Source organism: Diprion similis, chromosome 12 (genome assembly GCF_021155765.1).
Source record: "Diprion similis isolate iyDipSimi1 chromosome 12, iyDipSimi1.1, whole genome shotgun sequence".
Taxonomy (NCBI): domain Eukaryota; kingdom Metazoa; phylum Arthropoda; class Insecta; order Hymenoptera; family Diprionidae; genus Diprion; species Diprion similis.
This window is the reverse complement of record NC_060116.1, coordinates 17,702,333-17,724,217: the sequence shown is the minus strand read 5'-3', so window position 1 is coordinate 17,724,217 and position 21,885 is coordinate 17,702,333. Positions and strand designations below refer to the sequence as shown.

At 36.5% G+C, this 21,885-nt stretch overlaps 1 protein-coding gene and 1 long non-coding RNA gene across 3 annotated transcripts; one reads left to right on the top strand and one right to left on the bottom strand.

Moving 5' to 3' along the window:
- Positions 1–1,218: 1,218 nt before the first annotated feature.
- Positions 1,219–9,678, bottom strand: LOC124412897. The gene is made up of 3 exons (XR_006929831.1): positions 9,667–9,678; positions 5,566–5,567; positions 1,219–1,281 (listed from the first exon to the last, which is right to left on the bottom strand). It is a non-coding gene; the product is annotated as an uncharacterized LOC124412897 (long non-coding RNA).
- LOC124412896 (interference hedgehog-like) lies at positions 5,582–20,501 on the top strand. 2 transcript variants are annotated; one of them, XM_046893098.1, is made up of 7 exons: positions 5,582–5,925; positions 13,822–13,902; positions 14,270–14,515; positions 14,712–15,707; positions 15,946–16,767; positions 16,956–17,068; positions 19,466–19,640. In XM_046893098.1, the coding sequence occupies exons 2-7, from the start codon at positions 13,830–13,832 to the stop codon at positions 19,469–19,471; spliced, it is 2,256 nt and encodes a 751-aa protein (XP_046749054.1). In that variant the 5' UTR covers positions 5,582–5,925; positions 13,822–13,829; the 3' UTR covers positions 19,472–19,640. The 2 variants fall into 2 exon arrangements, with proteins under 2 accessions (XP_046749054.1, XP_046749053.1); XM_046893097.1 differs by having other exon boundaries at positions 5,583–5,925; positions 19,505–20,501.
- The last annotated feature ends 1,384 nt before the right edge of the window (positions 20,502–21,885 follow it).

Here is a 21,885-nt window from a genome sequence, read left to right as displayed (position 1 = left end):
ATTATAATAGGGAAATTCTATGATACATTTTTTCTGTAGATATGTATAGAGATACAATTGATTATATTATTCGATAGACAAATTGGTAATATATTTGAAAATATATGTAGACCAACCGATACAGATTTTTTTGTAACGTAAGTCCCACCTGATAACCAACTGTAACACAATTTAAAAAAGGATTGTTTATATATAAAAACGTGCATGTTTCCAACTCAGTCTTTGTTCGTTTTCCTTTGTTTTTAGTAGGAAGTAATATATAGTAATGAAAGCGCACGCTCTGCTGCTAATACACCAGTCCCTTAACTTTGCTATTTTGCACGATTCGACACTTAGCCCTATGTTTGGATGCATTTTTCATCTATTTCAACGCGAGATCATGATGTAGTACGAATGGACGATTTGTAGTGTATATAATCTACTTTGTAAAATTTGAAAAATTGTAATCGGACCACTTGTCGAGTAAGCATGCATTATGCAATATTACGTACAAAATAATTCAATATGCAATTGTGCTAAAACTGCTTATTGGACAGTGCCCATCTTTCGTCCAATTGGCAGAATCATAAACTTTCGAAAAAAGTTGGCTTTTGGGATTTTTCTCGGTAGAAACTGACCCCATAGCGTCAATCTAAAGTTCATTTTAATTCTCTCCAACTTTTCTTACCGAGTTATAGAAATAGCCCCATTAGTTTTCATCCTAGAAGCAAAAAACTAGAAAAAAACGATATTCCCATGTTTGCAACGTGTTGAAGTAAAAAAAAAAAAAAATAATAATAAAAACTGAGAGTTGGAAGCATGCATGTTTTTATCTGTACATCATGTTTGAAATAGTGGTAGAGTTGGTTTTTGGGTGGGATTTGTGTTACAAGATTGGTTTTTATTTCCTCTGTCGGTTGGTTTAATAACATAGTTGAAATATATCATGCGGTATGTATGTTGCAAGTTGTAATTTGAAAAAAATTTGAATTTGCAACATGTATACTACTATAGATTAGTAATCCAGAAAAATCCGTAATTTTTCGCGATTTCTACTCTTCCCGCGGCTATACTGAGATGATTTTAAGCTGTGCTGTATATATGTAAACCATACGACGCATCTTAGGACTAATTCCTGACCTGCGCCAATCACAAAGTATTTTCATTCGCTAAGCTCATTGTCAGTAGAGTATGCAATGAGTAAAGTTAAGTGTGCATCGATCATATTTTCTTCAAAACATACAGAAGCTTAATCACACAATAGTTCAACATATTTGGTTTTATGAAACAATTGAGATTAATCTTTTTGGAATGTTGCATTCATACGAAATTATGTTAATGAACAGTTATTTTTTTCCAACTGTCAAGAAATTGAAGCTAAACACTGCTTTTTATGGTACAACCGCGATTAATCAGTATGAAAGTATTCGACTTCTATGATAAAAGAAACTTGATACTTTTATGATTAATTTCGAACGACAATGAGCTGAGAAGTGAAAGCTTTGAATTGGATACAGGCATGGAAAAAAGTCTCTGACTAAAGTTATGTGTAGTAAAATCTATATAGAGAGAAGGTATATTTTTACAGGGCTCTGCCCGAGTGATAAAAGCTCTTCCTAATAATTCGCTACTTCACGGTTCATTAGTTTGAAGTTCTAAAAGATTATTATCAAGCAAATTTAACACCATGTTAAACATTCGACATGTGCCGTGACACAACTCGAACAATGCTGTTTATATTTGCGTGGTGGTAATGTACACATATGTACATTGTGTATTCATATATGGATAGTTACAGGATGTCAGCTGAAAATTTGGGTGATTTTTAGCTTCCCTCAATGACCATAAATAATTAGTTAGAAAATTCATGCAAGTAGAAGACATAGTTTTATTTATTCAGTAATAAATCAATATAAAAACCATTGGTTATAAATGTTGTTATTGGTCAGCATTTGTCCAATCTTGGAGTTGAAGCTTTTCTAACTCCTTACGATAGGTGAGTTTGATAATTGTTGATCGTTAGTTCGATTTGCTCTGTGCAGATGTTTTAAATAGCAAAGTTTGCGCAGTAAGAATCTCGAGCACTCCGAGCTACTCAGAGTGGAAATACATAATTCAGCTAATGTTTACATTATTTGTTATTCTGTAACTATCTACCCGATGATTGGATTAGATTTTTATTTTATCATTTGTTTATGATTTGATACAGCAATGGAATTATAAATTGATAAAGCCTTGACGGGCCGTGCTGCCAAATCTTTTTTATGTGATTGTAGCTAGTCTGCTATATGTATAGGGGCATCAAGACTAAGTACATTGAGAAGATAATAGCTATGGATATCAAAGTGAAAGAAAAGATATCTCTTCCATTATCATCTTCAAAGCAATATAATCGTACTAATAGCAATGATAATAATAACAACACAACAGCAATAATAAAACTATTGTGAAATATGCTTTACGAGCCTTTAATGATAGATATTATAAAACAACTGTGCAACATCATATGAGGTGATCAATCTTGCTTTCACATTATATATGTACATGTTACCTTTGATATCTATTGGCATTACTTCCCCATTTACATGCTTCAGTCGGGATAAAAGAACAATGTACCCTAGAATATTGTATAGTGATGTAACTAAAGTAATAATTTATAAATTTAATAAACTGTTAAGACTAGCTTCCGTTTGCTACGACTGAAGGTCTGTTCTTCCATGTAGCTTATTCTAAAGTAACTGGTCAGGCAGTGAGGGGAAAGGGGGGAGGGGCATTTAAATCCATTCATCATCACAATAGAGGTAGCTGGTCATTAAGTTAGCTTAAGATAAATGGTTAGCAACGTAACATAACATGTAAAGCAATATACCAGTAACACCTGATATCGGAAGAAATACTCTATAATCAGCCGGTTTCCTCAATATTATCATCACCACCGCCACCACAATCCTCATAATCATCATCATCATCATCATCATCATCGTCATCATCATCATCATCATCATCATCATCATCATCATCATTATTATCATCATCATCTTCGTCGTCGTCGTCGTCGTGGTCGTCATCATCATCATCATCATCATCATCACCAATATTATTATTGTCAGATAACATGTACGGTTTTCCCATTTACGAATTGTTTTCAACGTTAATATCAAAGAATTTTACTGTATACACACATTGTTACCGGATCGATCCTGCCATAATGAAGGTTTAATATCGACTAACTTTGATATCCTGTTTGCTTCAGATGTATTTACATGTATGCTGACGATGTATATTACTCTATTAGTCATTTAGGTACTTACAATTAATGCTAGTCTCTGTAACAAATCGCATAAGGTATGTAAGTATATGGTTACCAAGTTCTCTGGTATTAACGTAAAATTGTGTCTGTTAAGTTTTTGTTTATGAAAAATTTGTTGTTTAACGTAAGGAAAAAAAAACAGAAAGAAAGTTTGGCGAACGAAAGAACGATGGAAACGATGTATTAGAGGAAGAGAAAGAAAAAATTATCTATCGGATTTTAAAGGAAAGTATAGTAATTTTCGGCACGTGCGATAAAACTGGCTGATGATGATTTATCAAGAATTCAAACACACCAACCGAGGACAATCAAATAATTCATGTTAACGTAACATTTGATTTTTTTTCCGTTGTGTGACGTGCCAAACAGTTGGACCCTTCATTTCCTGAATGAAATATACATGTAATTTATAGTATGATATAAAAATTTTGTTGGCGTAATATATTACATTATATTATATTATATATTATATTATATTATATTATATTATATTATATTATATTTTATTGACTATTATTCAATAGTTATTATTATGAATGAGTAATATTAATGAATCACTGTAAAATGTTTGTTAAGTTTCTTGGCCTTGCTTGCAATTAAGTATAATATTTTTAAGCTTTATATATATATGACAGACTTATTTTACAATAAATGTAGGTATGCATGTATGCATCTACTGATATATTTACATACGTACATATATCTGTATGTATAAACATACACGCGTATACAGTATATATGTAAAAGTATATACACACATATACATGTAACGAAAAGAAATGATAAATTTATTATTATGTATTTGAAACCCTATTACATATATATATATATATATGATATAAATTATAATGCATATTGTACATTGGACTGTTCTTTATTACTTATATACATATGTGAACACATGTAGGTATAAGTTGTATACGTTTTAAAATAATAGACATTCTCCACATACTTGATATATTGCAGGTATTCATACAAGTAATTAATTATACATTGTCGCATGTAACAGCTGACACTATTACATAAAATCGGTTTTAAACCTCGAAATTTATTCTAGTCATGTGTCCGTGTATAATTCTGCCAAATTTGGCTAGAGTCGTGATTTTTCTGTAACCAGTTATCCTCGGCGTTTAAGACGTACCGGCCTCTTACATATACGCAATTTTATTTTTAATTTAAAGTTCAACTAAATGCAGACGTTCAAGAAACTATGTTAATATACTTAAAAACCGCGGTTACATTCTCGCCTAGCGGCTCGAGCGCTCATTGGCCGAATCGGTGATTTCCGCCATCGGTCTCGCTGGTCTCGCTTAAAAGTATGCAGCACTCCTACTACTACCGGCCGAGCAAACTCATCATCTTTTTGTTTATTTCATTTTATTTTGCTTATGTTTTCTTTCTCTTTTATATTATTTTTGATTTTGTTTTATTTTTTTTCTTTGCAAAGCAAACAAGGGTATCCTTATCCAACATTGCCATGGATAAATTAAAAATATCTATCTCTCTATCTATCCTTTTTCTTCCTATAATAAATAAACAAATGTACAGGAAAGGATTTAAATTTCTGTTGCTCTTTTGTAGCAGAATTCAGGGAAATTACTCGCAATCCGAAAATCGTCAAAAAATGTGTGGTTTTTTGACACGTCACTATTCCCACGTTTCTCGTATTCCAAGAGCCAAAAAGTGCATAGTTGGGATACTTTTCGCAATTCCGGAAAGAATGAGGAGTAAAATGAGCCACCACGAGACTGTTTTCATGCAATATTGAGGTCGCTAGACGAAAACAATCAATTAGAGTAATTTCCTAAATAAAAGGTGCTCTCACGATCAGCTGGGTGCCAGCGTTCCTTGGTTGATAGATACGTGTCGCCGCGGTACGACATGTGAGCATCTTCTATTTACGAAATTATTCTAATTACTAGCTTTCGTCTAGCGACCTCAAAGTTGCATGAAAACAGTCTCGCGTTAGCTCATTTTACTCCTTATTCTTTCCGGAATTGCGAAAAGTATCTCAACTATGCAGTTTTTGGCCTCTGAAATGCTGGAAATGTGGGAATAGTGACACGTGTAAAAAAACCACACATTTTTTTGGACGACTTTCGGAACATGAGTAATTTTTCTAAATTCTGCTACGAAAGACTGATGAACCGTTGAAATTTTAACCCTTTCCGTTCGTTTGTTTATTTAATATAAGAAAAAAAGGGTGAGTTTACTCGGTCGGCAAAGTTAAGAGTGCTACATGCTGAAGGTCTTGCTTCGGCAAAAACGCAGCAGACTTCTTCCCACTTCCCTCCGATTTCTCTGTCTTAGGCTTTTCTCTAACGAAGGTCGAGACGGTTGAGGCTGTTGCCATCAGATGACGCCCAAAGTTAAATCCCGTTTGGTTGCATTCCATAGTCCACTGTTAGTGGACGCCAAGCATCTGTGGTACACGTTCGGTTCGTACTCAGATTTTGTGTATTCTTTTCCCAGTGATGTATACTTGTTGTATATAGATTAAAAAATGGAGTGATGCGGTAGTAAACTCCATTACCTTGAGTGTCAAGAAACTTCAGGTCTGAGCGGTGAATCTCGGCGGATTTGAAGATTTTTCATACATGTACAAAAAAATCGGCTCACTCCAGTAAACTACGAGGGTAAGTAATTGAAATTAAATTTGCTCCGCATATATTTTCACGCTTATCCACTCGCAAAGTGTGCTCAGCTGTGTGAGTAGTTTGCATTTGGATCTTCCTCGTAAATCTGTGTATAAATTTTACATGTTCTATGGAAAGAAATCATATCTATATGGACGATAGATTATTTGTAGGCTTCAAACATTTTTTATCGTAAACCCTTAAGGGGGCCGTGTCCTAGGCGATTTCGACGTTGTCGTATATATCTGCAAATATCGAAGTGCAGGCACCTGAACGCGAAAAAGGGCTTAACAGCCCCGTTCTATGCACAATTTTAAACAAAAATATTGTAATACATTTTCATTTGACGCGGAAATAAAGGATTGGAATGAGTTCTACGAATTAACCATTGCGATTTCGTAGAATCCGTGCCGTTTATTAATTTATGCGTCAAATGGAAATGCATTGGAATGTTTTTGTTCAGGATTGTGCATAGAATGGAGCTGTTAAGCCCTTTTTCGCGTTTCAGGTACCTGGTCTTCGATATTTGGAGGTATATACGTCGACGTCGAAATCGCTTAGGACACCCCTCAAATGTTTTCTGATATATCGGTGATAATGTTTTGTTTACGAAGTTTGGATAATATATGTTCCACCGGGATCTACAAGGCGATAACCGCAAGTAGTCGAATTTAGACGATGAAATCCTGGAAGGATTTATTGATTACTGAAATGCATACATAATTGTCAATATAATCTATGTTATAATCTACGTATGCGCAAATTTTTATTCTCAATCAGGTGCAGGCTCTTTCTGAGCTTGCAGACATGCACTCTTCAGGTTCTTATAAGCTTCTTCGTTTTTGTTATCCATATATTTATATGAACAAGTCTGTCGCTGTTCGCAATATTCATACTTAAATATAATTCAAATCCACATCTATAAGTTTCAAACTGTAAGCATACAGGACGAGTCGCCTTATGTGTCGGAGTATGGGAGGAGCTTACAATTACTTAACGCGAAGTTCGTCCCTTTAGTCAATCGGAGAAGCTATGAAATCCCTGCCTTGGTCAATACCACTCCGCATGATTAACCTCACTCTGATACGTATACGGTACTATGAATTTTGTGCACGAATCACGTCAACTAAACTCCTCCCATTCTCGACACATCAGGCAACTTGCCCAGCACCCTGTATAAAATACTAGCCTTTTGCCAACGCACTCGCAAACGCATAAGTGAGTCGTTCTTTGCGCTATTTCATAGGATTTTTTTGTCCGATTTGATGCCGAATCTACGATTAAATTCGAAAAACGTAAATAATTTCCAATAAAAAAGTTATCAGCATATGCCCCCCCCCCCCCCCCCCCCCCGCTTCAAATATCCATCGCAATAGGTTAGCAAATATGTACCTCTACTCTGCGTTTGCATCTTTCATTGCCTTGTAGTTTATTAACGAATTCTTCATAAACCAAACAAAGTTACTTGCCAGCAGAAAGTCAGGCTGAAGTAAATATCTTGACAAACATGAAACCACAACTTGTGATAGCTGCCTGAATAATTGGTACCAAAACAAAATGTTTATCTATTTTATTTGCGCAGCAATCTGTTGAATTTGGCTGATTGCTACTGGTTGTACCAATTTTTTTTTAAAGATTCTTCACAAAGAGAACCAGTTCAAAAACGAAAAATTTCTCAGAAAAACCACTTTACGAAAAGAGAGCGAATATTTATTTTTTTGGGATATATACACATATATTTATATTTCAGCGTCAATCATGTTTCAAATTCATAACACGAGTGAGAAATATCCTTGATAAAACTTGTCCCTGGTATGCAGATAACCTCATGACAATCTGAGCAAGATTACGAAAAATAATATATTGGAATAGGTATGAAAACAAGAAAACAGTGAAAATTAAAAAACTCATCATTACACATACTATGAATTTCCTGAAATAGAAAAGATGTTTGTGCGATGAAGTATTAAATGATACTTGTATCGAAAACTTTTTGTATAACAGATAATTTGAATATAAAAATACACAAACCGACAAACGAAAGAAGAAAATTGTAATCATACAAGAACACAAAGTGAGCGAACACTGTCTTCGTAATTTATTGTGGCTTATTCTTTTTAATAATGTTCATGGGGAAAACAGTGCGGTAATCCACATCGAATGAATGACAATTAAAAAAGTAGTGAGTCATACGGCTTTGTGGATCGCAACTTATAAGAATGATAGAAACAATAAAAAATAAAAATTCAAGATAATATGACAAGACTGAATGGAATAGTTGCTGCATTAAACAAACAATCATCGGCTGTGGCGACTCGACGTGAGAATAAACTGGAGTCCCGGCTGCATGACAGAATTACCATGCAAAACATAATATTGCGTATTAAATTCCAAATTGTATTTGAATACATTGTATGATATACCCTACATATGCATTTAAGGGATGAATTAAGTGAAAGCAACGTAAAAGTAATTAACTGGAGTCGGGATTGGTGTGTAAGGCTACGTATTCAAATAATTGCATAATCAGTTACTAATATACATACCTATATAAATTGTTCCAGGCATAAAAGGGGTGGCTTGTAGAAATAAAGAGAAGACACTATAATAGTATCATCCGTCTGCATTTACTTAGTAAGACGTTGAACGGGACGTCATAGGTTGACAGTGCGAGAAAAAAATGGAGAATTAGGAATACTGTTCGGAATAATACTGACGTTCACTAGGTATATACATATAATAAGTTCACCCACCTCATTTTGAATGTTGTAATTATTAGACGAAACATCTGAATCTGGTTGACCTTGATAGGCCAGCTTACGAACTTCGTGCTCGCATGCGTTTCGAGTTCGGAAAACACGATTCAATATGATTTTCGTATTTTTTGTTTTTAATCTTCTTACTTATACAGTTCGAAACCCACAGGACCGATCGAATCAAAAATTTTATTAGTTCCAAGTTAACAAAAGCCACATCGATTGAGACCAAAAAGATAAAAATTTGTCCATTCATTTTCGCAGTATCGACGAACAACAAAAAGCAATTGATTCTCTGTTAGGCCTCAAACATGTGGAGATCTAGCAAAAACCCTCAACTTTTCGTTCTCGGGGTGATTTTACAATAGCTTCCACTTTTAGAAGAGCAAGAAGTTAAAAATTATGTGTTCGTAAACACAGTCATAAAAGCTAATAAAACCTTATTAGTCGGCGGTAATACTACTGCTAATGAGCTAGTGCGACGTGAAAAAAAATTTATTACATATTTGAATTCCGAACAAAGAGGGTGGGGAATTAATCTCTCGGAGCCGCGGCTACAAATACTGTATGCTTCATACTGATTGTTCCCCAAACTTGTATTGATTAAAACCCTACTACCGTAGTTTCGCGCAGTGGATACAGATGTGCGACTAGGTAGGATGATAGGTATTTGCGAGCAGTCCCCGGTTCGAATTTCGATCGAAATCACGTGACATTCGATCGAAAATTAAGATGCAATTTACCCGACTTGCGAACAATTATAAGTTATTTGCGTTAGTGAAAAATATACCAACTGCCGCCGTAATTAGGATTGAAATTTTAATATTATTTTTGATCACAACCATTCCAGATGATTGCAGGACTTCCTTTCATTCCATGATTCAATCTCGTCAATCGAAATTGATAGTATTAATTCTAATAAAACATAACCTTCCTCTATAACCGGAGCATTTATTTATTCGGACGATATGAGACTACAGTCAACAAATGAGTTGTTTCAATTAATAATTGAAACGCTACACTCCATAACTGACAATGAATGTTCTAATTGTTCAGTTCCGTTAACTCAGATTTTTTCAAACCAACAGAACATGATCTTGTATTGATCGAACATTTGCTGGATGAAAAAGTAGGATATTCAGATGAACAAAATGATTTTTATGTTGTCTATATAATACAGGTCGTTTAACTTGATATTTCGTCGACGGTACCTCCTCGTATTTGTGTTAAATAATGATAAATTCAACATGAGTATTTTTCATTTAGTCCGTATAACTTATAAATTGTTCTAATAGCCAAATATTAGTTTCACCGCCCGTGAACGCCGCATTTGGTTGATCGAAACAATTTTTCTTTGATTCAACAACTTTTTTCTCTTAGTGTAGGAAATAGTTTGGCAAACGGTGAGCTCCAGTGTAATCAGACTTCCCTTCCAGCCCCTACAAGCGGCTCTCTTACTCAAGGATCAGATGGGAAGCGACTCGCAGGTTATGCGTATAGGTATACATAGTCTCAGAGTGAGAGAGAGAAGGTCTTACCCGGATTTTTTTTCAAGTGAAAATGACGCGTTACTACTACTAAGGAACGAATGACTATGTAAAATGGTGAATTCATTACTGCCTTGTGGTAATTATACTTCATACCTTATTCGTGCTATACTATAAGAACTAGTTCGACTATCGATCTGCTTGCAAAAGAATTGACTGTATTCATATAACCCAGATTGAAAAATTCCGGATTTTTTGCGGCAAGGGGAGTCTGCTCCTGCCTAACCGAATTCCGGTTTTTATTTCTGATGAACAACATCAATAGTGTAATTTCAGGAAATTAGGCAGTAACATGACGTATTTTCAGCAATTGAGATTGACGGTAACCAGACGGCAAAATCACCGTTTCCCCTGGTTGCGTATTTCAGTTTCTGCGTATGTTACCTCATTTTTGCTATAATCTATTTGTTGTCCAAACTATTTCAATCGAGATTCTTTAAATATATATATATATATATATAATTTCAACATAATTTCTTGTTCAGGAACACAATGTTATCTGGGTAATATTATAGGAACATAATATATACGGAATTTGTTCTATTAAACACCTTCGGTACCTATATCGAATCAAGAGGCAGTATTATTTGCATTTCGCTATTTTTTCCTCGCAAAACCGTACAGGCGAAAAGAAGATTTTATCAACTGAATGATAATTTAACAAGTGCTTTTTGACTGTTTTCCGTTTGGAAATTTTTTTCTCCCACAACTATACGGCTACTATATTAATCCTGCTTGTCACCATTATTGACGCCTATATCATCATCATATTTGCAGGTTATCGTATATTATATCACCAAGACTGCAGTCAATAAACGTATAATACCTACTTTTCTATACGACGTTGTTATAGACGTACATACACTAACATCGTTTACGAGTGTGCTCACCGTAGATGTCATCAAGTACTTCCTAGGTACATACTAATGGCACCACGCTAATGTTATATACAATGCGTCCGCCACCGGCATACGTATCGGATGTGTTGAAAATATATATTGTTTTAAATTATATTATTATAGGTTGCAACGCTATACTAACGATAGCTCACGCGCATTGCGCGGATTTTTTACCCGATCCATGATGAAGACAGTTAGAATGTATATTGTACTGTAAGACAGCTATAATATGACGATGTATACTCGTAAAAATTACCTTCGTTAGGAGCTTGTCGGAGCGTGCATAGGTATGTTTTGGAGCACCGCGAGCGACGATGTCGTCTTGTGTGAGTTGATAGTCACTGCTACGGAATTTAAGTTCTTTATTTGTATGGGAGATCGCTTCGAGCCAGCATCTTTCGGCCCCCTTACCTGCTGCGCTATCGGCATACAGTATATTTTGGTAGGCTACTCGTCTGGTGGTTACTGAATAATTACTGTATGCATATAAGGCCTCAATCTGTGTAGATCAATGATACGGAATTGTTTCAAGTCCTCTCCTTCTCGACTTCAGAAATAAATGTTGAATTGAATGTATTGCAAGAATTTACATAATTTTATCAAACACTTATATGCCTTAATTCGTACCAGTTTTTTCAAATTAAAGCTATACTGTTTATATTCCAAGGTGTTACAGCTTTGTTTAAAATATTTTAGCATCACTTTCTCAGTTTGGATTGTTATTGAAGGTAAGGAGAAGAGGAAGAATTACCGCACCGAAACTACTGATATAAACCCATATCGATGTAACAATGTCGAGCGTTGAACAGTAACCGCGTACTGAAGCTATTCGGCCATTCGATGAGACGTACGTATAAATGATACAATGATACAATGATGTCGTTGTTCATGGATAATGAGAAGTAGAAGTTTTATCATGTATACTGACAATGTATACATATAGTATGTAGTTCGCCGAATGTTAGGGAATATTAATAAACATAACTCGTGACTGAATAGGCATATATATGCATTTACTTATACCAATAAGTTTTCTTCCTTGTAGTCATAAATATATGTGTTACACCTATACTTGAACATGTATGGTGATAGAATTTTCATTTCCTCGTACAGTTCGTCTCCTTTATCAAAATTAAATATAACACTGGCGTTGAAACAGCCAAATACTAATATCACTAGCGACAGTATACCTACGCACGGTGTGTATTGTAGTAGAAAAATACCTTCGAGCATTCCAACGACACAGCACGATCCGTTTTTCTTACAGCTCGATAGGGACCATGGGACTGCAAACGAAATAATTAAACTTCATGCAATGCGTGGCAAAGATTGCGTGCGACTTTCCGATAAACTACCCACCCCATGTATAGTTAATCAATGCAGTCGTCCTGATGTTATCTGGTAAAAGTTATAATTATAGCCACAGAAATGTTTCAGTGGCATCGAGATTAAAGTTGTATTTTTCACACGGCTGAACCTACTTAGTTCTTTAAATCATAATTTTTCGCATCTCCCCTCCAGCTTCCTCCCTTCATTAGGTATAGTTCGATAGTGATTTCACTTTCAAGACCATTATGTGAGTTCATCAAAGCGTATCAATTGTTTTGAAACACTGTCGAGCAACATTTTTACACGTAGGGGAAAGGCGGTTGATGTGGGCCGCACCGGGCAAAGTGCCCCCCCCCCCCCCCCCCCGGAAAATTTTTCTAAAATATAGTTAATTTGATGTTAAAAGTCTCCTGATATATGCATGCACACAAATAAGTTGGGTTTTCGTTTCTTGATTAAAATCGAAAGATTCAATGATTAAAATCTCAACTAGTAACATTATTTCGTTAATAGGCCTACTTTGCCCGCTCCTCCCCTACCTGAATTTTTAATCGACTCAGCTTTGATCTGAAACCTAAGTTACCACTTATATGTATACTACGGGCCGATAATATAAGTTCTTGAGAAGGATCGAATGAATCTCGATGAGTTTGCTTGAGGCTAAATGTTGTACTAACCTACATTCGCGTTTATAAGAACTCGGTATTAGTGACGAATCATGGGTTGTCGATCGAGCATAACCGATCTAAATTTTAATATTTTAGGTACACGTTGTTGCAAGTATTTTTTAGGGATGGAATTGAATGTAAAACTACTTAGTCATTTTGTAATACACCGCTGTACATGTCGGACGTGAATGTTTGGTCACAAATGTTTTAATACCGCTCGAGTAGAGTGTTGTGTATCGGTTTTAATAATTTTTGGAAAATTAGTTCGAATACCTCTATCAGTAATATATTTGCTAGGAGCGGCGCGTGCGGTTATTCTCTCTGTGAATGAGCCGGCGATGTTGCTGCCCGCACTTTACTTGTGTAGTTATAAGTTGTATTATAATTAAGAAACACATAATTATGTGGTAGTGATCTAGAATAGCTCTTTGTAATTGTATCTAATTGCGTCAAGGGTTATTGTCAATTTGCGACTGAAAACAACCTAATGGTAAGCTATTCACGATATGTCTACAGTGAAATGTGCATATTTTTTACTTTCATTCAATGTTAATCCGTTTACCTGAGTAAACTCGAACGGTTTCCTTGATTGTGATTTGAGTGATCCTCACAGCACTTAAGCGAGCTCATCCTATAATCAATAAAGTTGAAGAATATTTGGCGACCACGTGTTTCATCGATTACGTCCTCTTTTCAGAATATGTGATGATGCGGCCGATGTCCTTCGTATACGTTGTTTTCGGGGTATTACTGTCTTTAATGAAACACTCTTTGGCTGGTGAGTATACAGTTAATAGCTTGGGTAAGCTTTATACATAAAGTACTCTTGTGCATCTTGGCAATTACACATATCTCATGATGGTAGGTGCACATACATTGCGGATATAATCAAACATTTACGAGCCCAGTGTATGTGTACGTCCAGTATAGTATGTCCAGTATATCATCTCGACTCTAAACTTGGTTAATTTCATCATTAACATCAGAGTGCTAGCAGGCAGAACGATATTATCGTTTGCTTTTGTTTGTTTGTATAAAATCTTTACATCGAACATGTTAGAAGTGATTTTAGACTTTCTTCATACTTAAATTCTTAGAATTGTTTTGATCGAATTAATTTTTTTCCGACCAACCCCCTGGAAAAGGAGACTTGGGCATGTCGTTCAACAGACACCCTGAGCCAATAGCTGCACCTCTGGGCGATGAAGTCTACTTTGAATGCAGCCTCAATTTGCCAGCTGAAAAATTTTTTTGGCGACACAAACCTCTGAATTCCGATCACTGGGGACCCTTGATTCAGTCTGAAGATATCGGAGCCAAAGCGTCCAGACATGTTGTTTACTTTGATGAGAAGTCAAGAGCTGGGGATTATCAGTGTATAGCCTATTACGGTAAAAAATTGTCAAGTGAATGGCGCAAATGAATCTGTAGATTAGAGTAAAGGAATTATTGCTCTAATCGGATCTGTTTGCTCCATTTGTCAGTAGAATCACGAGTAAATTACAGTGTAGTTATAATAAGCTAATCTCATCGTATGAAGTAGTTTCGATTTCTTAGTCACTGATCCATACTTGGTACATATTATAGGAACCAGTGGGCTGGCATCAGATCCAGCGAGATTAAGCCTCGCCACGCTGGAAGATTTCGTGGAAGAAGAGAATGAAGAGCTGCAGGTTACAGCAGGGAATACAGTACCCATTACTTGTCCGGTGTCTTATTCGTGCCCTCAAGCAATTGTAGAATTTTACAAAAACAACGACATTATAAAAGACGTTGTTTTTACGGGCGGCAACACAATGGTGTTGACAAATATTTCTATGGACGACAATGGCCAGTATCACTGTGTGGCTAACAATGATATTTCATCCCAGATGTATACATCTCGGCGCAAGACTATTTTATCAGTACTTGGCAGTGATAGGGCTCAACCGCCGTATTTTATTAAACAACCACAATTCGAGTATAGAGTATTGCCTGGTAAAAATGTAACCTTGGAATGTTTTGGAGCTGGTAGTCCTGTACCTCGTGTGACTTGGAGTAGAATTGGTAATCACCTGCCATCCAAAGTAAGGGTCACTGCCGCAGGGCTAAACATACATAACGTGCAAATCGCAGATAACGGGCAGTACCACTGCATCTGGAAGAATGAATACGGTGACAAACAGTGTAAAATATCCTTACACGTCGTAGAGCGTCCCAGAGTAACCAAACCATTGAAAATATCAACGGCCTCGGAGGGTGGTGACTTGGAAATATTCTGCAGTGTGTCTGGTATCCCTGAGCCAGTCATAGAATGGTTAATTAATGGTGAATTTCTACCTCGAGATAAAAATCAAGATTCTAGGTCATTGTACATATCTCCGGTTGAGAAGAAACATGCCGGTATAGTTCAATGTGTCGCCAGTAATGAATATGGTTCGGACTCCGGTTATGGTTTACTGAGGGTCACACCAAAACAGCATTTGAGCGGGGCAGCAGAATCAAGGTCGGATAATACACACAGCTCGAGTCCCAATCACCGTGAACACACAAGAATCGGTGGCAGAAGGCGGCCCATCAAGGAAGGGAAACGTAAGGGAAATGGTAAACGGATGATATTCTCAGTTTTCTTGATTTTTGCATGTACCTAATTCATTCGGTAATACTGGCCAACAACACATATTAAAGATCAACCGCGGAGTCGATTATTGCTTTACACCAGAGGTCTGTTCTTCTTAGGTAGATCTGAATTCCATTTCCAGGACTTCGTAATGTCATTGAATGCGAAATAATTCATGTTTGGCAAAGAGTCGGTAATCAGTACAAATTTTTCAAATTTTAGCATTGATGGTGCCGCCAAATCAGCCAAACGTCACACGGCTTTCAGACGTCTCTGTTATGGTGAGGTGGTCGGTACCAGAGAATAATGGTCTGCCGATTGAATTTTTCAAAGTTCAGTACAGAGAACTGGGACAAAAAATGAATAGAAAGCAAGGAAAATGGATGACCGATACGATGGTGATACCGAAACATGTGCGTTCTTTTGAAGTAACCGATTTACAGCCAAATCATACTTACAAATTCCGAATAGCAGCCGTATATTCGAACCATGACAATAAGCTTAGCAGTAACTCGGTGAAGTTCCTCCTGAACCGCACTTCAGATGTCAAGGCACCCAAACTGCCCGTCCCAATATTGATAAACACAGAGGCTGTGGGACCACACGAAATACTACTCGTCTGGAATATTGAGGATACGACGGCAAAAATAGATGGTTTTATCGTTCACCATAGAGCGACTACATTTGCTGGAAAGTATATCAAGACCACAGTTGAAGGAAGAACAGCAAACTCAACAACGATTTCACACTTGAACCCCGATACAGCATACGAGTTCAAGGTTCAGAGTTTTTCTATCGCTGCTGGGTCAGAATATTCACAAATTCTCAAACAGAAGACACTGCCACTTCCAACCGAATCTCCTGTACAGCAAGTGATTGCTGAGAATACATTGAAATCTGCAGAAATCAACAAAACTGGGAGTTTGTTCGCGATTGTTGGGGGCGGGTTCGGAGGAGTAGCTATTTTAGCTGCCCTAGCCGCTGTAACTATTCTTTACAAGCGATGCAAACGTAAACAAAATCTGGAATCCCCACAAGGCCTAGGTATATTCCTGTTATCAATACAATGGACCCATATGTAACTATATCGATAAGTCACTTTGTATACGAAATGAATTTATCGGCCGTGTCAATTATATAATGCCAGTGCCTGTACTAAAGATTAAGAATTCGAAAATGTCAATTTGGATATCATGTAATCATTTTCACTGTTAATATGCTGTATTTTACAGATAAAGCAGTGGCTAATGGAAGAGTTGCCAATGGAGGTATACCAGATTCTAAGATCAACATTACACCAAATCCACTAGCTAGTCTTGATACTCCTGAAGATACAATTCCCAAGGTTAGTGTATTCAGATGAAATATATTCTAACATCGTATTCTATCAGGGTAACAACAAGCATACCATGCCTTAAGATGTACAAAGACAGCCAGTCTTATACAGTTTATTTTGCGTAAGGATAAAAACACACAAAGTGGGCCTGTGAAACGACTTCAAGTATTTTGCAATTATCGAGCAATTTACATTGCGCGTGATTACCTAGACTCTGTAATTCTAAAACAGTTTGGTTGCTCATCAGGCCCTGTTTTATATATTTTTGATGATATGCAACCCGTGGAACCTCATACGGCTGGCCGTTTTCACGTATCTTTGGTCAGCTTACAAGGTCTTCTTCTGTGCAAGACAAAATCATAGCCTAGGTACGAGTAAAGGAATTAACAGACAAATTTCTGAGACAGACTGAGAAAGGTGCCACAGTGAAAATAACGTAGCTATCTGAAATAGTCTTACTCTTACATTGCGTCTTAGATAATGTCAATGATTCAGTCTTACCTTAGTGTCTTAGGCATTGAAGTTTTCAACGTACAATAATAGGGAAAAGTACTTGTATGTAGTTAATAAATATTGGTATGTACATTTGGAGTTATCGGCACGTCTATAATTATTGAAGTCATGAAGTAATAGAAAGATTATCTTTTGTTCATTGGAATGTAGCTGATATGTGTTCAGATTGAAGACTTTCTTCTCAAGTACTTTCAATTATGTAGGGGACAACTATAGGGAAACGTGGGGCAGCACCGACTTGTGGAGCAAGACCGGCCACTATCAATTTTTTTTTAAGGGGCCGTTTTGCCCCACCCACCTATGGTTCTTTATCGTTGTCAACGAAGCCATGGTGCATACCGCTGTGTATTACTGGCCTGGACGCAGAAATGCCAGGTGGCCAATTTTTTTTTGGGTTGCCGGTTTTACCCCACAGGCCGGTGCTGTTTCACCTTCCCCTACTATCCATAATTCGCTAAAGTTGCGCGTATCGTTCAGTTCTTCAGAACAGCCTTGACTGAGCAGGTTGAAGCTAGTAACGTTATTGTAATGATGCATATTTAAGAGAAATTGTTGCTTTCCAAGTTTATTGATTTCTAAAATTCAGTAAACCATGATAAATAAAATATACTCATATTTTGCAAAGCTAACTCCTTGAAAGTCACTCTAAAATTAGGGAATAATGATTTTTTTCTGATATTTTGTTACTTTAACGTTATTAACTTCAGCCTCAATTGAACTGTCATCTTCATTTTATTCTAACTTTTTTTTATTTCTCTGGTCACCTATGCAACGATAATACCTCAGAAGCTGTTTAATACCAATGTGTATGAAACAAATTCTTGCAAGAATACATACGTAAATACATGCACGTCGCGTATTATACTCGTACCATAGCGAGTTGGTGAAGCGGGCTCTGCACACTAATATTTTGGACCTATCTGTAGCAGTTAGAGCAAGTACAGAGTTCTCTCGTGTGGCTCGAGCAGCTTGAGCGGCCTACTTCATTGAATTCTGCTGGTTTATAGGTATGGTATATATGTATAATAGTACCGTATGGTGTGTGCACTCATATTTATTATTTAAATGGTAAAAAATGGAGTGTTATTGAATCCAAGTACATATATCAATTTTTTTTAAGCACTTGCACGTATAGAGACATTGAACATCTTCCGAAATGTGTACCAAAACGAATATGCACGATTTTTCATTTCGAAACGGATGTACCGAAAATGATATGAAGTCCAAAACACACCAACGTTACCTCCTTACGATCTCGACACTAATACCGGTGAAGCAATTCGATATATATCATATTCTTTCATTTCGGCACACCCATTCCGAAATGTTACATACAGTAATACCCCGAAGTTACGCCATGGGTCGTTCTGGCATTGACGGCGTAAGTCGAAAAAAACGTAAGTTGGGGTGCACGTTTTATACAACTGTATACTTTACATATGTACTAAATACTCGGCAGAGACGATCATAGTACCTCAGAGAGAAACCACTGAAGAGGAAGCTATAATAAATACCTACTGTTCATTTTTGTGATACAAAAAATTTAAATAGTACGTAAATAATGAACACAGGAGAAGCTGGGGGGGGGGGGGGGGGGTGACCGATGTCGTAACTGTGAGTTAGCGTAGGTCGGGGTATTACTTTACATTTCGCACGCCTAAGCCCAATTCACTACGGAACTTTCCGAAATGTCGCTCGTGCTAGCACACATTTCGGAGTATGTCCACTATATTCTATTAATCGCGGTGATTTCTATGCGATTGGCACGAACGAACGTCTTTGGTAATATCGTTGCTATTCCTATCAGCTGTCTCCGTACTCTTTCTGGAGTCTGCACCCTTCTTTTGTTTTTTTTTCCGAATACCACTTCGGTACGTAATCTACACAACCTAGATCTGACAGAAGCGAACGAACACAAATGTTTATAAACAGAACGGACAACAATCAACAATGGAAATGGCTTCATTTTTAAATGGTCAAAACAACAACAGCCACAACAATGGAGACGCAACAGTGCAGGGTAATACCGTGGGAGAACCATCACTAGGACCTCCGGCTTCAAACGAACAGCCTCTATGAATTCTGCAATTCTCATAAAGATTTTTTCTAATAACATCATTTAAAATTACTGGAATACTAAAAAAAATGAAATAACGGACGTGCATTTACATACAGGAGTACCACCAGAACTACCACACCAGTCAAAGTGACTGATCTTAAAAGAATCGGATTAATCGTAAATATTTATATCAATCTGATATAAAAATATTTCATTGATACATATCTTTTAACAACCAGTCATTTTTAATGATTTTGGTAAGAATAGCGTAGTTTTAATTCCGACAGTTCTAGTGTTATTTATTTATTGGTGAGCATGAGTGCGGCTGACGCAGCCGATCTACTTGGAGTTGCAACAACGAATAAATGACCTCGTAGAACATGTCATAAAAAAAATTGTTAAAATTTTAGATGCAGCTGCTGTTATTCCAGGCTTTATCACAATTGCTTGCAAGATGCTTCACAACGCAAAATTATAGTCTTAATTTATTTTCATTTCAAGTTAATGGCAAAGACGGCTCGTGCTGATCTTCCCTTTGTATCCCTTGCATTTCCATCCCCGCCTGCATTTCCTTATACACCCATAAACTGTCCCATCTTTGGCATTCTTTTTCGAAACCTGACAAAATTGAACATAACATATGGCAATTACGAGACTTAGAATATGTGCTGGTTTATCACATTATACTACGCACAAAACTAGTAATAATAATTATTAATTTATTTACACGTTAAAAGTATTATTCGATATTAACGGTAAAGAGAAGATAATAAAGTGTTCACCCGAAGAGAAAAGAAAAATGCGATCACGTTCCGTTCTCTTGTAATCAGGTACCGCGGACGCAAACTATTAAAAAAATGATTGTCTGAACTTTTTTCAATTCATTTCAAATCACAAAGAACCGACTTCAATTTTTGTCGATTTGTTTTCATCTCATTTTTCAACTGTCGATTTGGTACCGTTTAGCGCAGCGCTGGATTTACACTATGGGCACTAGGGGCTAGTGGCCAGGGCGGCAAATTTCAGGCGGTGGCAAAATTTGGGGCTTGAGTTTTTTTTTTTGTATTATCAAAAATGCTTCCAGAAGCGTGCATTCACGAATAAAAATAAATACAATAATTTTTTTCATTATTCAGACTCGTAAAAAATCATAAACACCTCAGTTTTATTTACCAAATTGTGTAAATATCTTCAGTGTTTAAAATCCAACACGCATTTTTAATAAAAAAACGTGTGTTGTTGGGGGACCCCCGTCAGGAAGGAAGTTCAAAGCGTTCGGAAATATACATATTTGTAAATAATTGAGCTTTTCGAGCTTCAGAATCTGATGGTCATTTCAAATTACTATTTATCAATATTTGGGCGGAAATATTTTTCAACCAAATCGACTCATTGAGGTGCGATTCACGGCATTCGACGCGGTTTTTCAAGCACAAAACGGTGGCCAAATACCAAATATCGATCTCACTAGGAATTAGAATGTCATTTCAAAAAATGCTTTTTTTAAAAATTTTCGTCAACGACACTCTTGAACGAATCAACTGATTTTGATAGTATTTGAAGCACTAGGATCGCAAACCTTAAAGATCTAATGAAAACTCGATCGTCAAAAATCAAGGTATTTTCAATAATTTCCCAATTTTTGAAAATTATTGATTTTCTTGGCGGGAGGTTAAAAGGTATTTTGAACCCTTATCCATTTTGTGTAGGATATGGATGATGGGGCGGCATTTGTTATGGTGCCCCAGAGCGGCACTAAAGGTAAATCCAGCGCTGGTTTAGTGGGATAAGCGACTTGAGTTCACGCAAAAAAAGATATCTCAAGAATGGTCTTATTCTCGCCCAAGGGCAAGTTAAACCTATAATATATGTGTCCCGCGGCAATAGCGAAATAGAGGATGTCAACTGAATCTCCTGTTCTTATTGTTCGTACTGGGTTAACGCCCTGCTACCTTCTCGCTCTTTTAACGATTATATCACTAACACTTCTCAAAATCATTTCGTATAAGTTTTGTGTTAAACTAAGAAAAATTCAAGTGCTGAGTAATGAAAACTACAGAGGCATATTCTCTCTTCTCTAATTGAATACGTGATCCTTGGGTCTCTACTTTATTCCTGAGACTACAGGTATTGATCTATATTACGTATTAGTCTATATTTTCAAGTATCCAATGCAATACATCCACACACACACACACAAGAAAAAACAAAAGTTTTTATTTGACACGAGACTGAATTTGAGATGAACTGAACG

Excerpts from the sequence above, each read along its gene's own strand:
- LOC124412896 (XM_046893097.1), top strand. The coding sequence starts at position 13,830 with ATGATGCGGCCGATGTCCTTCGTATACGTTGTTTTCGGGGTATTACTG. Across the intron at positions 13,903-14,269 it reads AATGAAACACTCTTTGGCTG|GAGACTTGGGCATGTCGTTC; the intron begins GTGAGTATACAG and ends CCCCTGGAAAAG. Across the intron at positions 17,069-19,504 it reads CTGAAGATACAATTCCCAAG|AACGGACAACAATCAACAAT; the intron begins GTTAGTGTATTC and ends GTTTATAAACAG.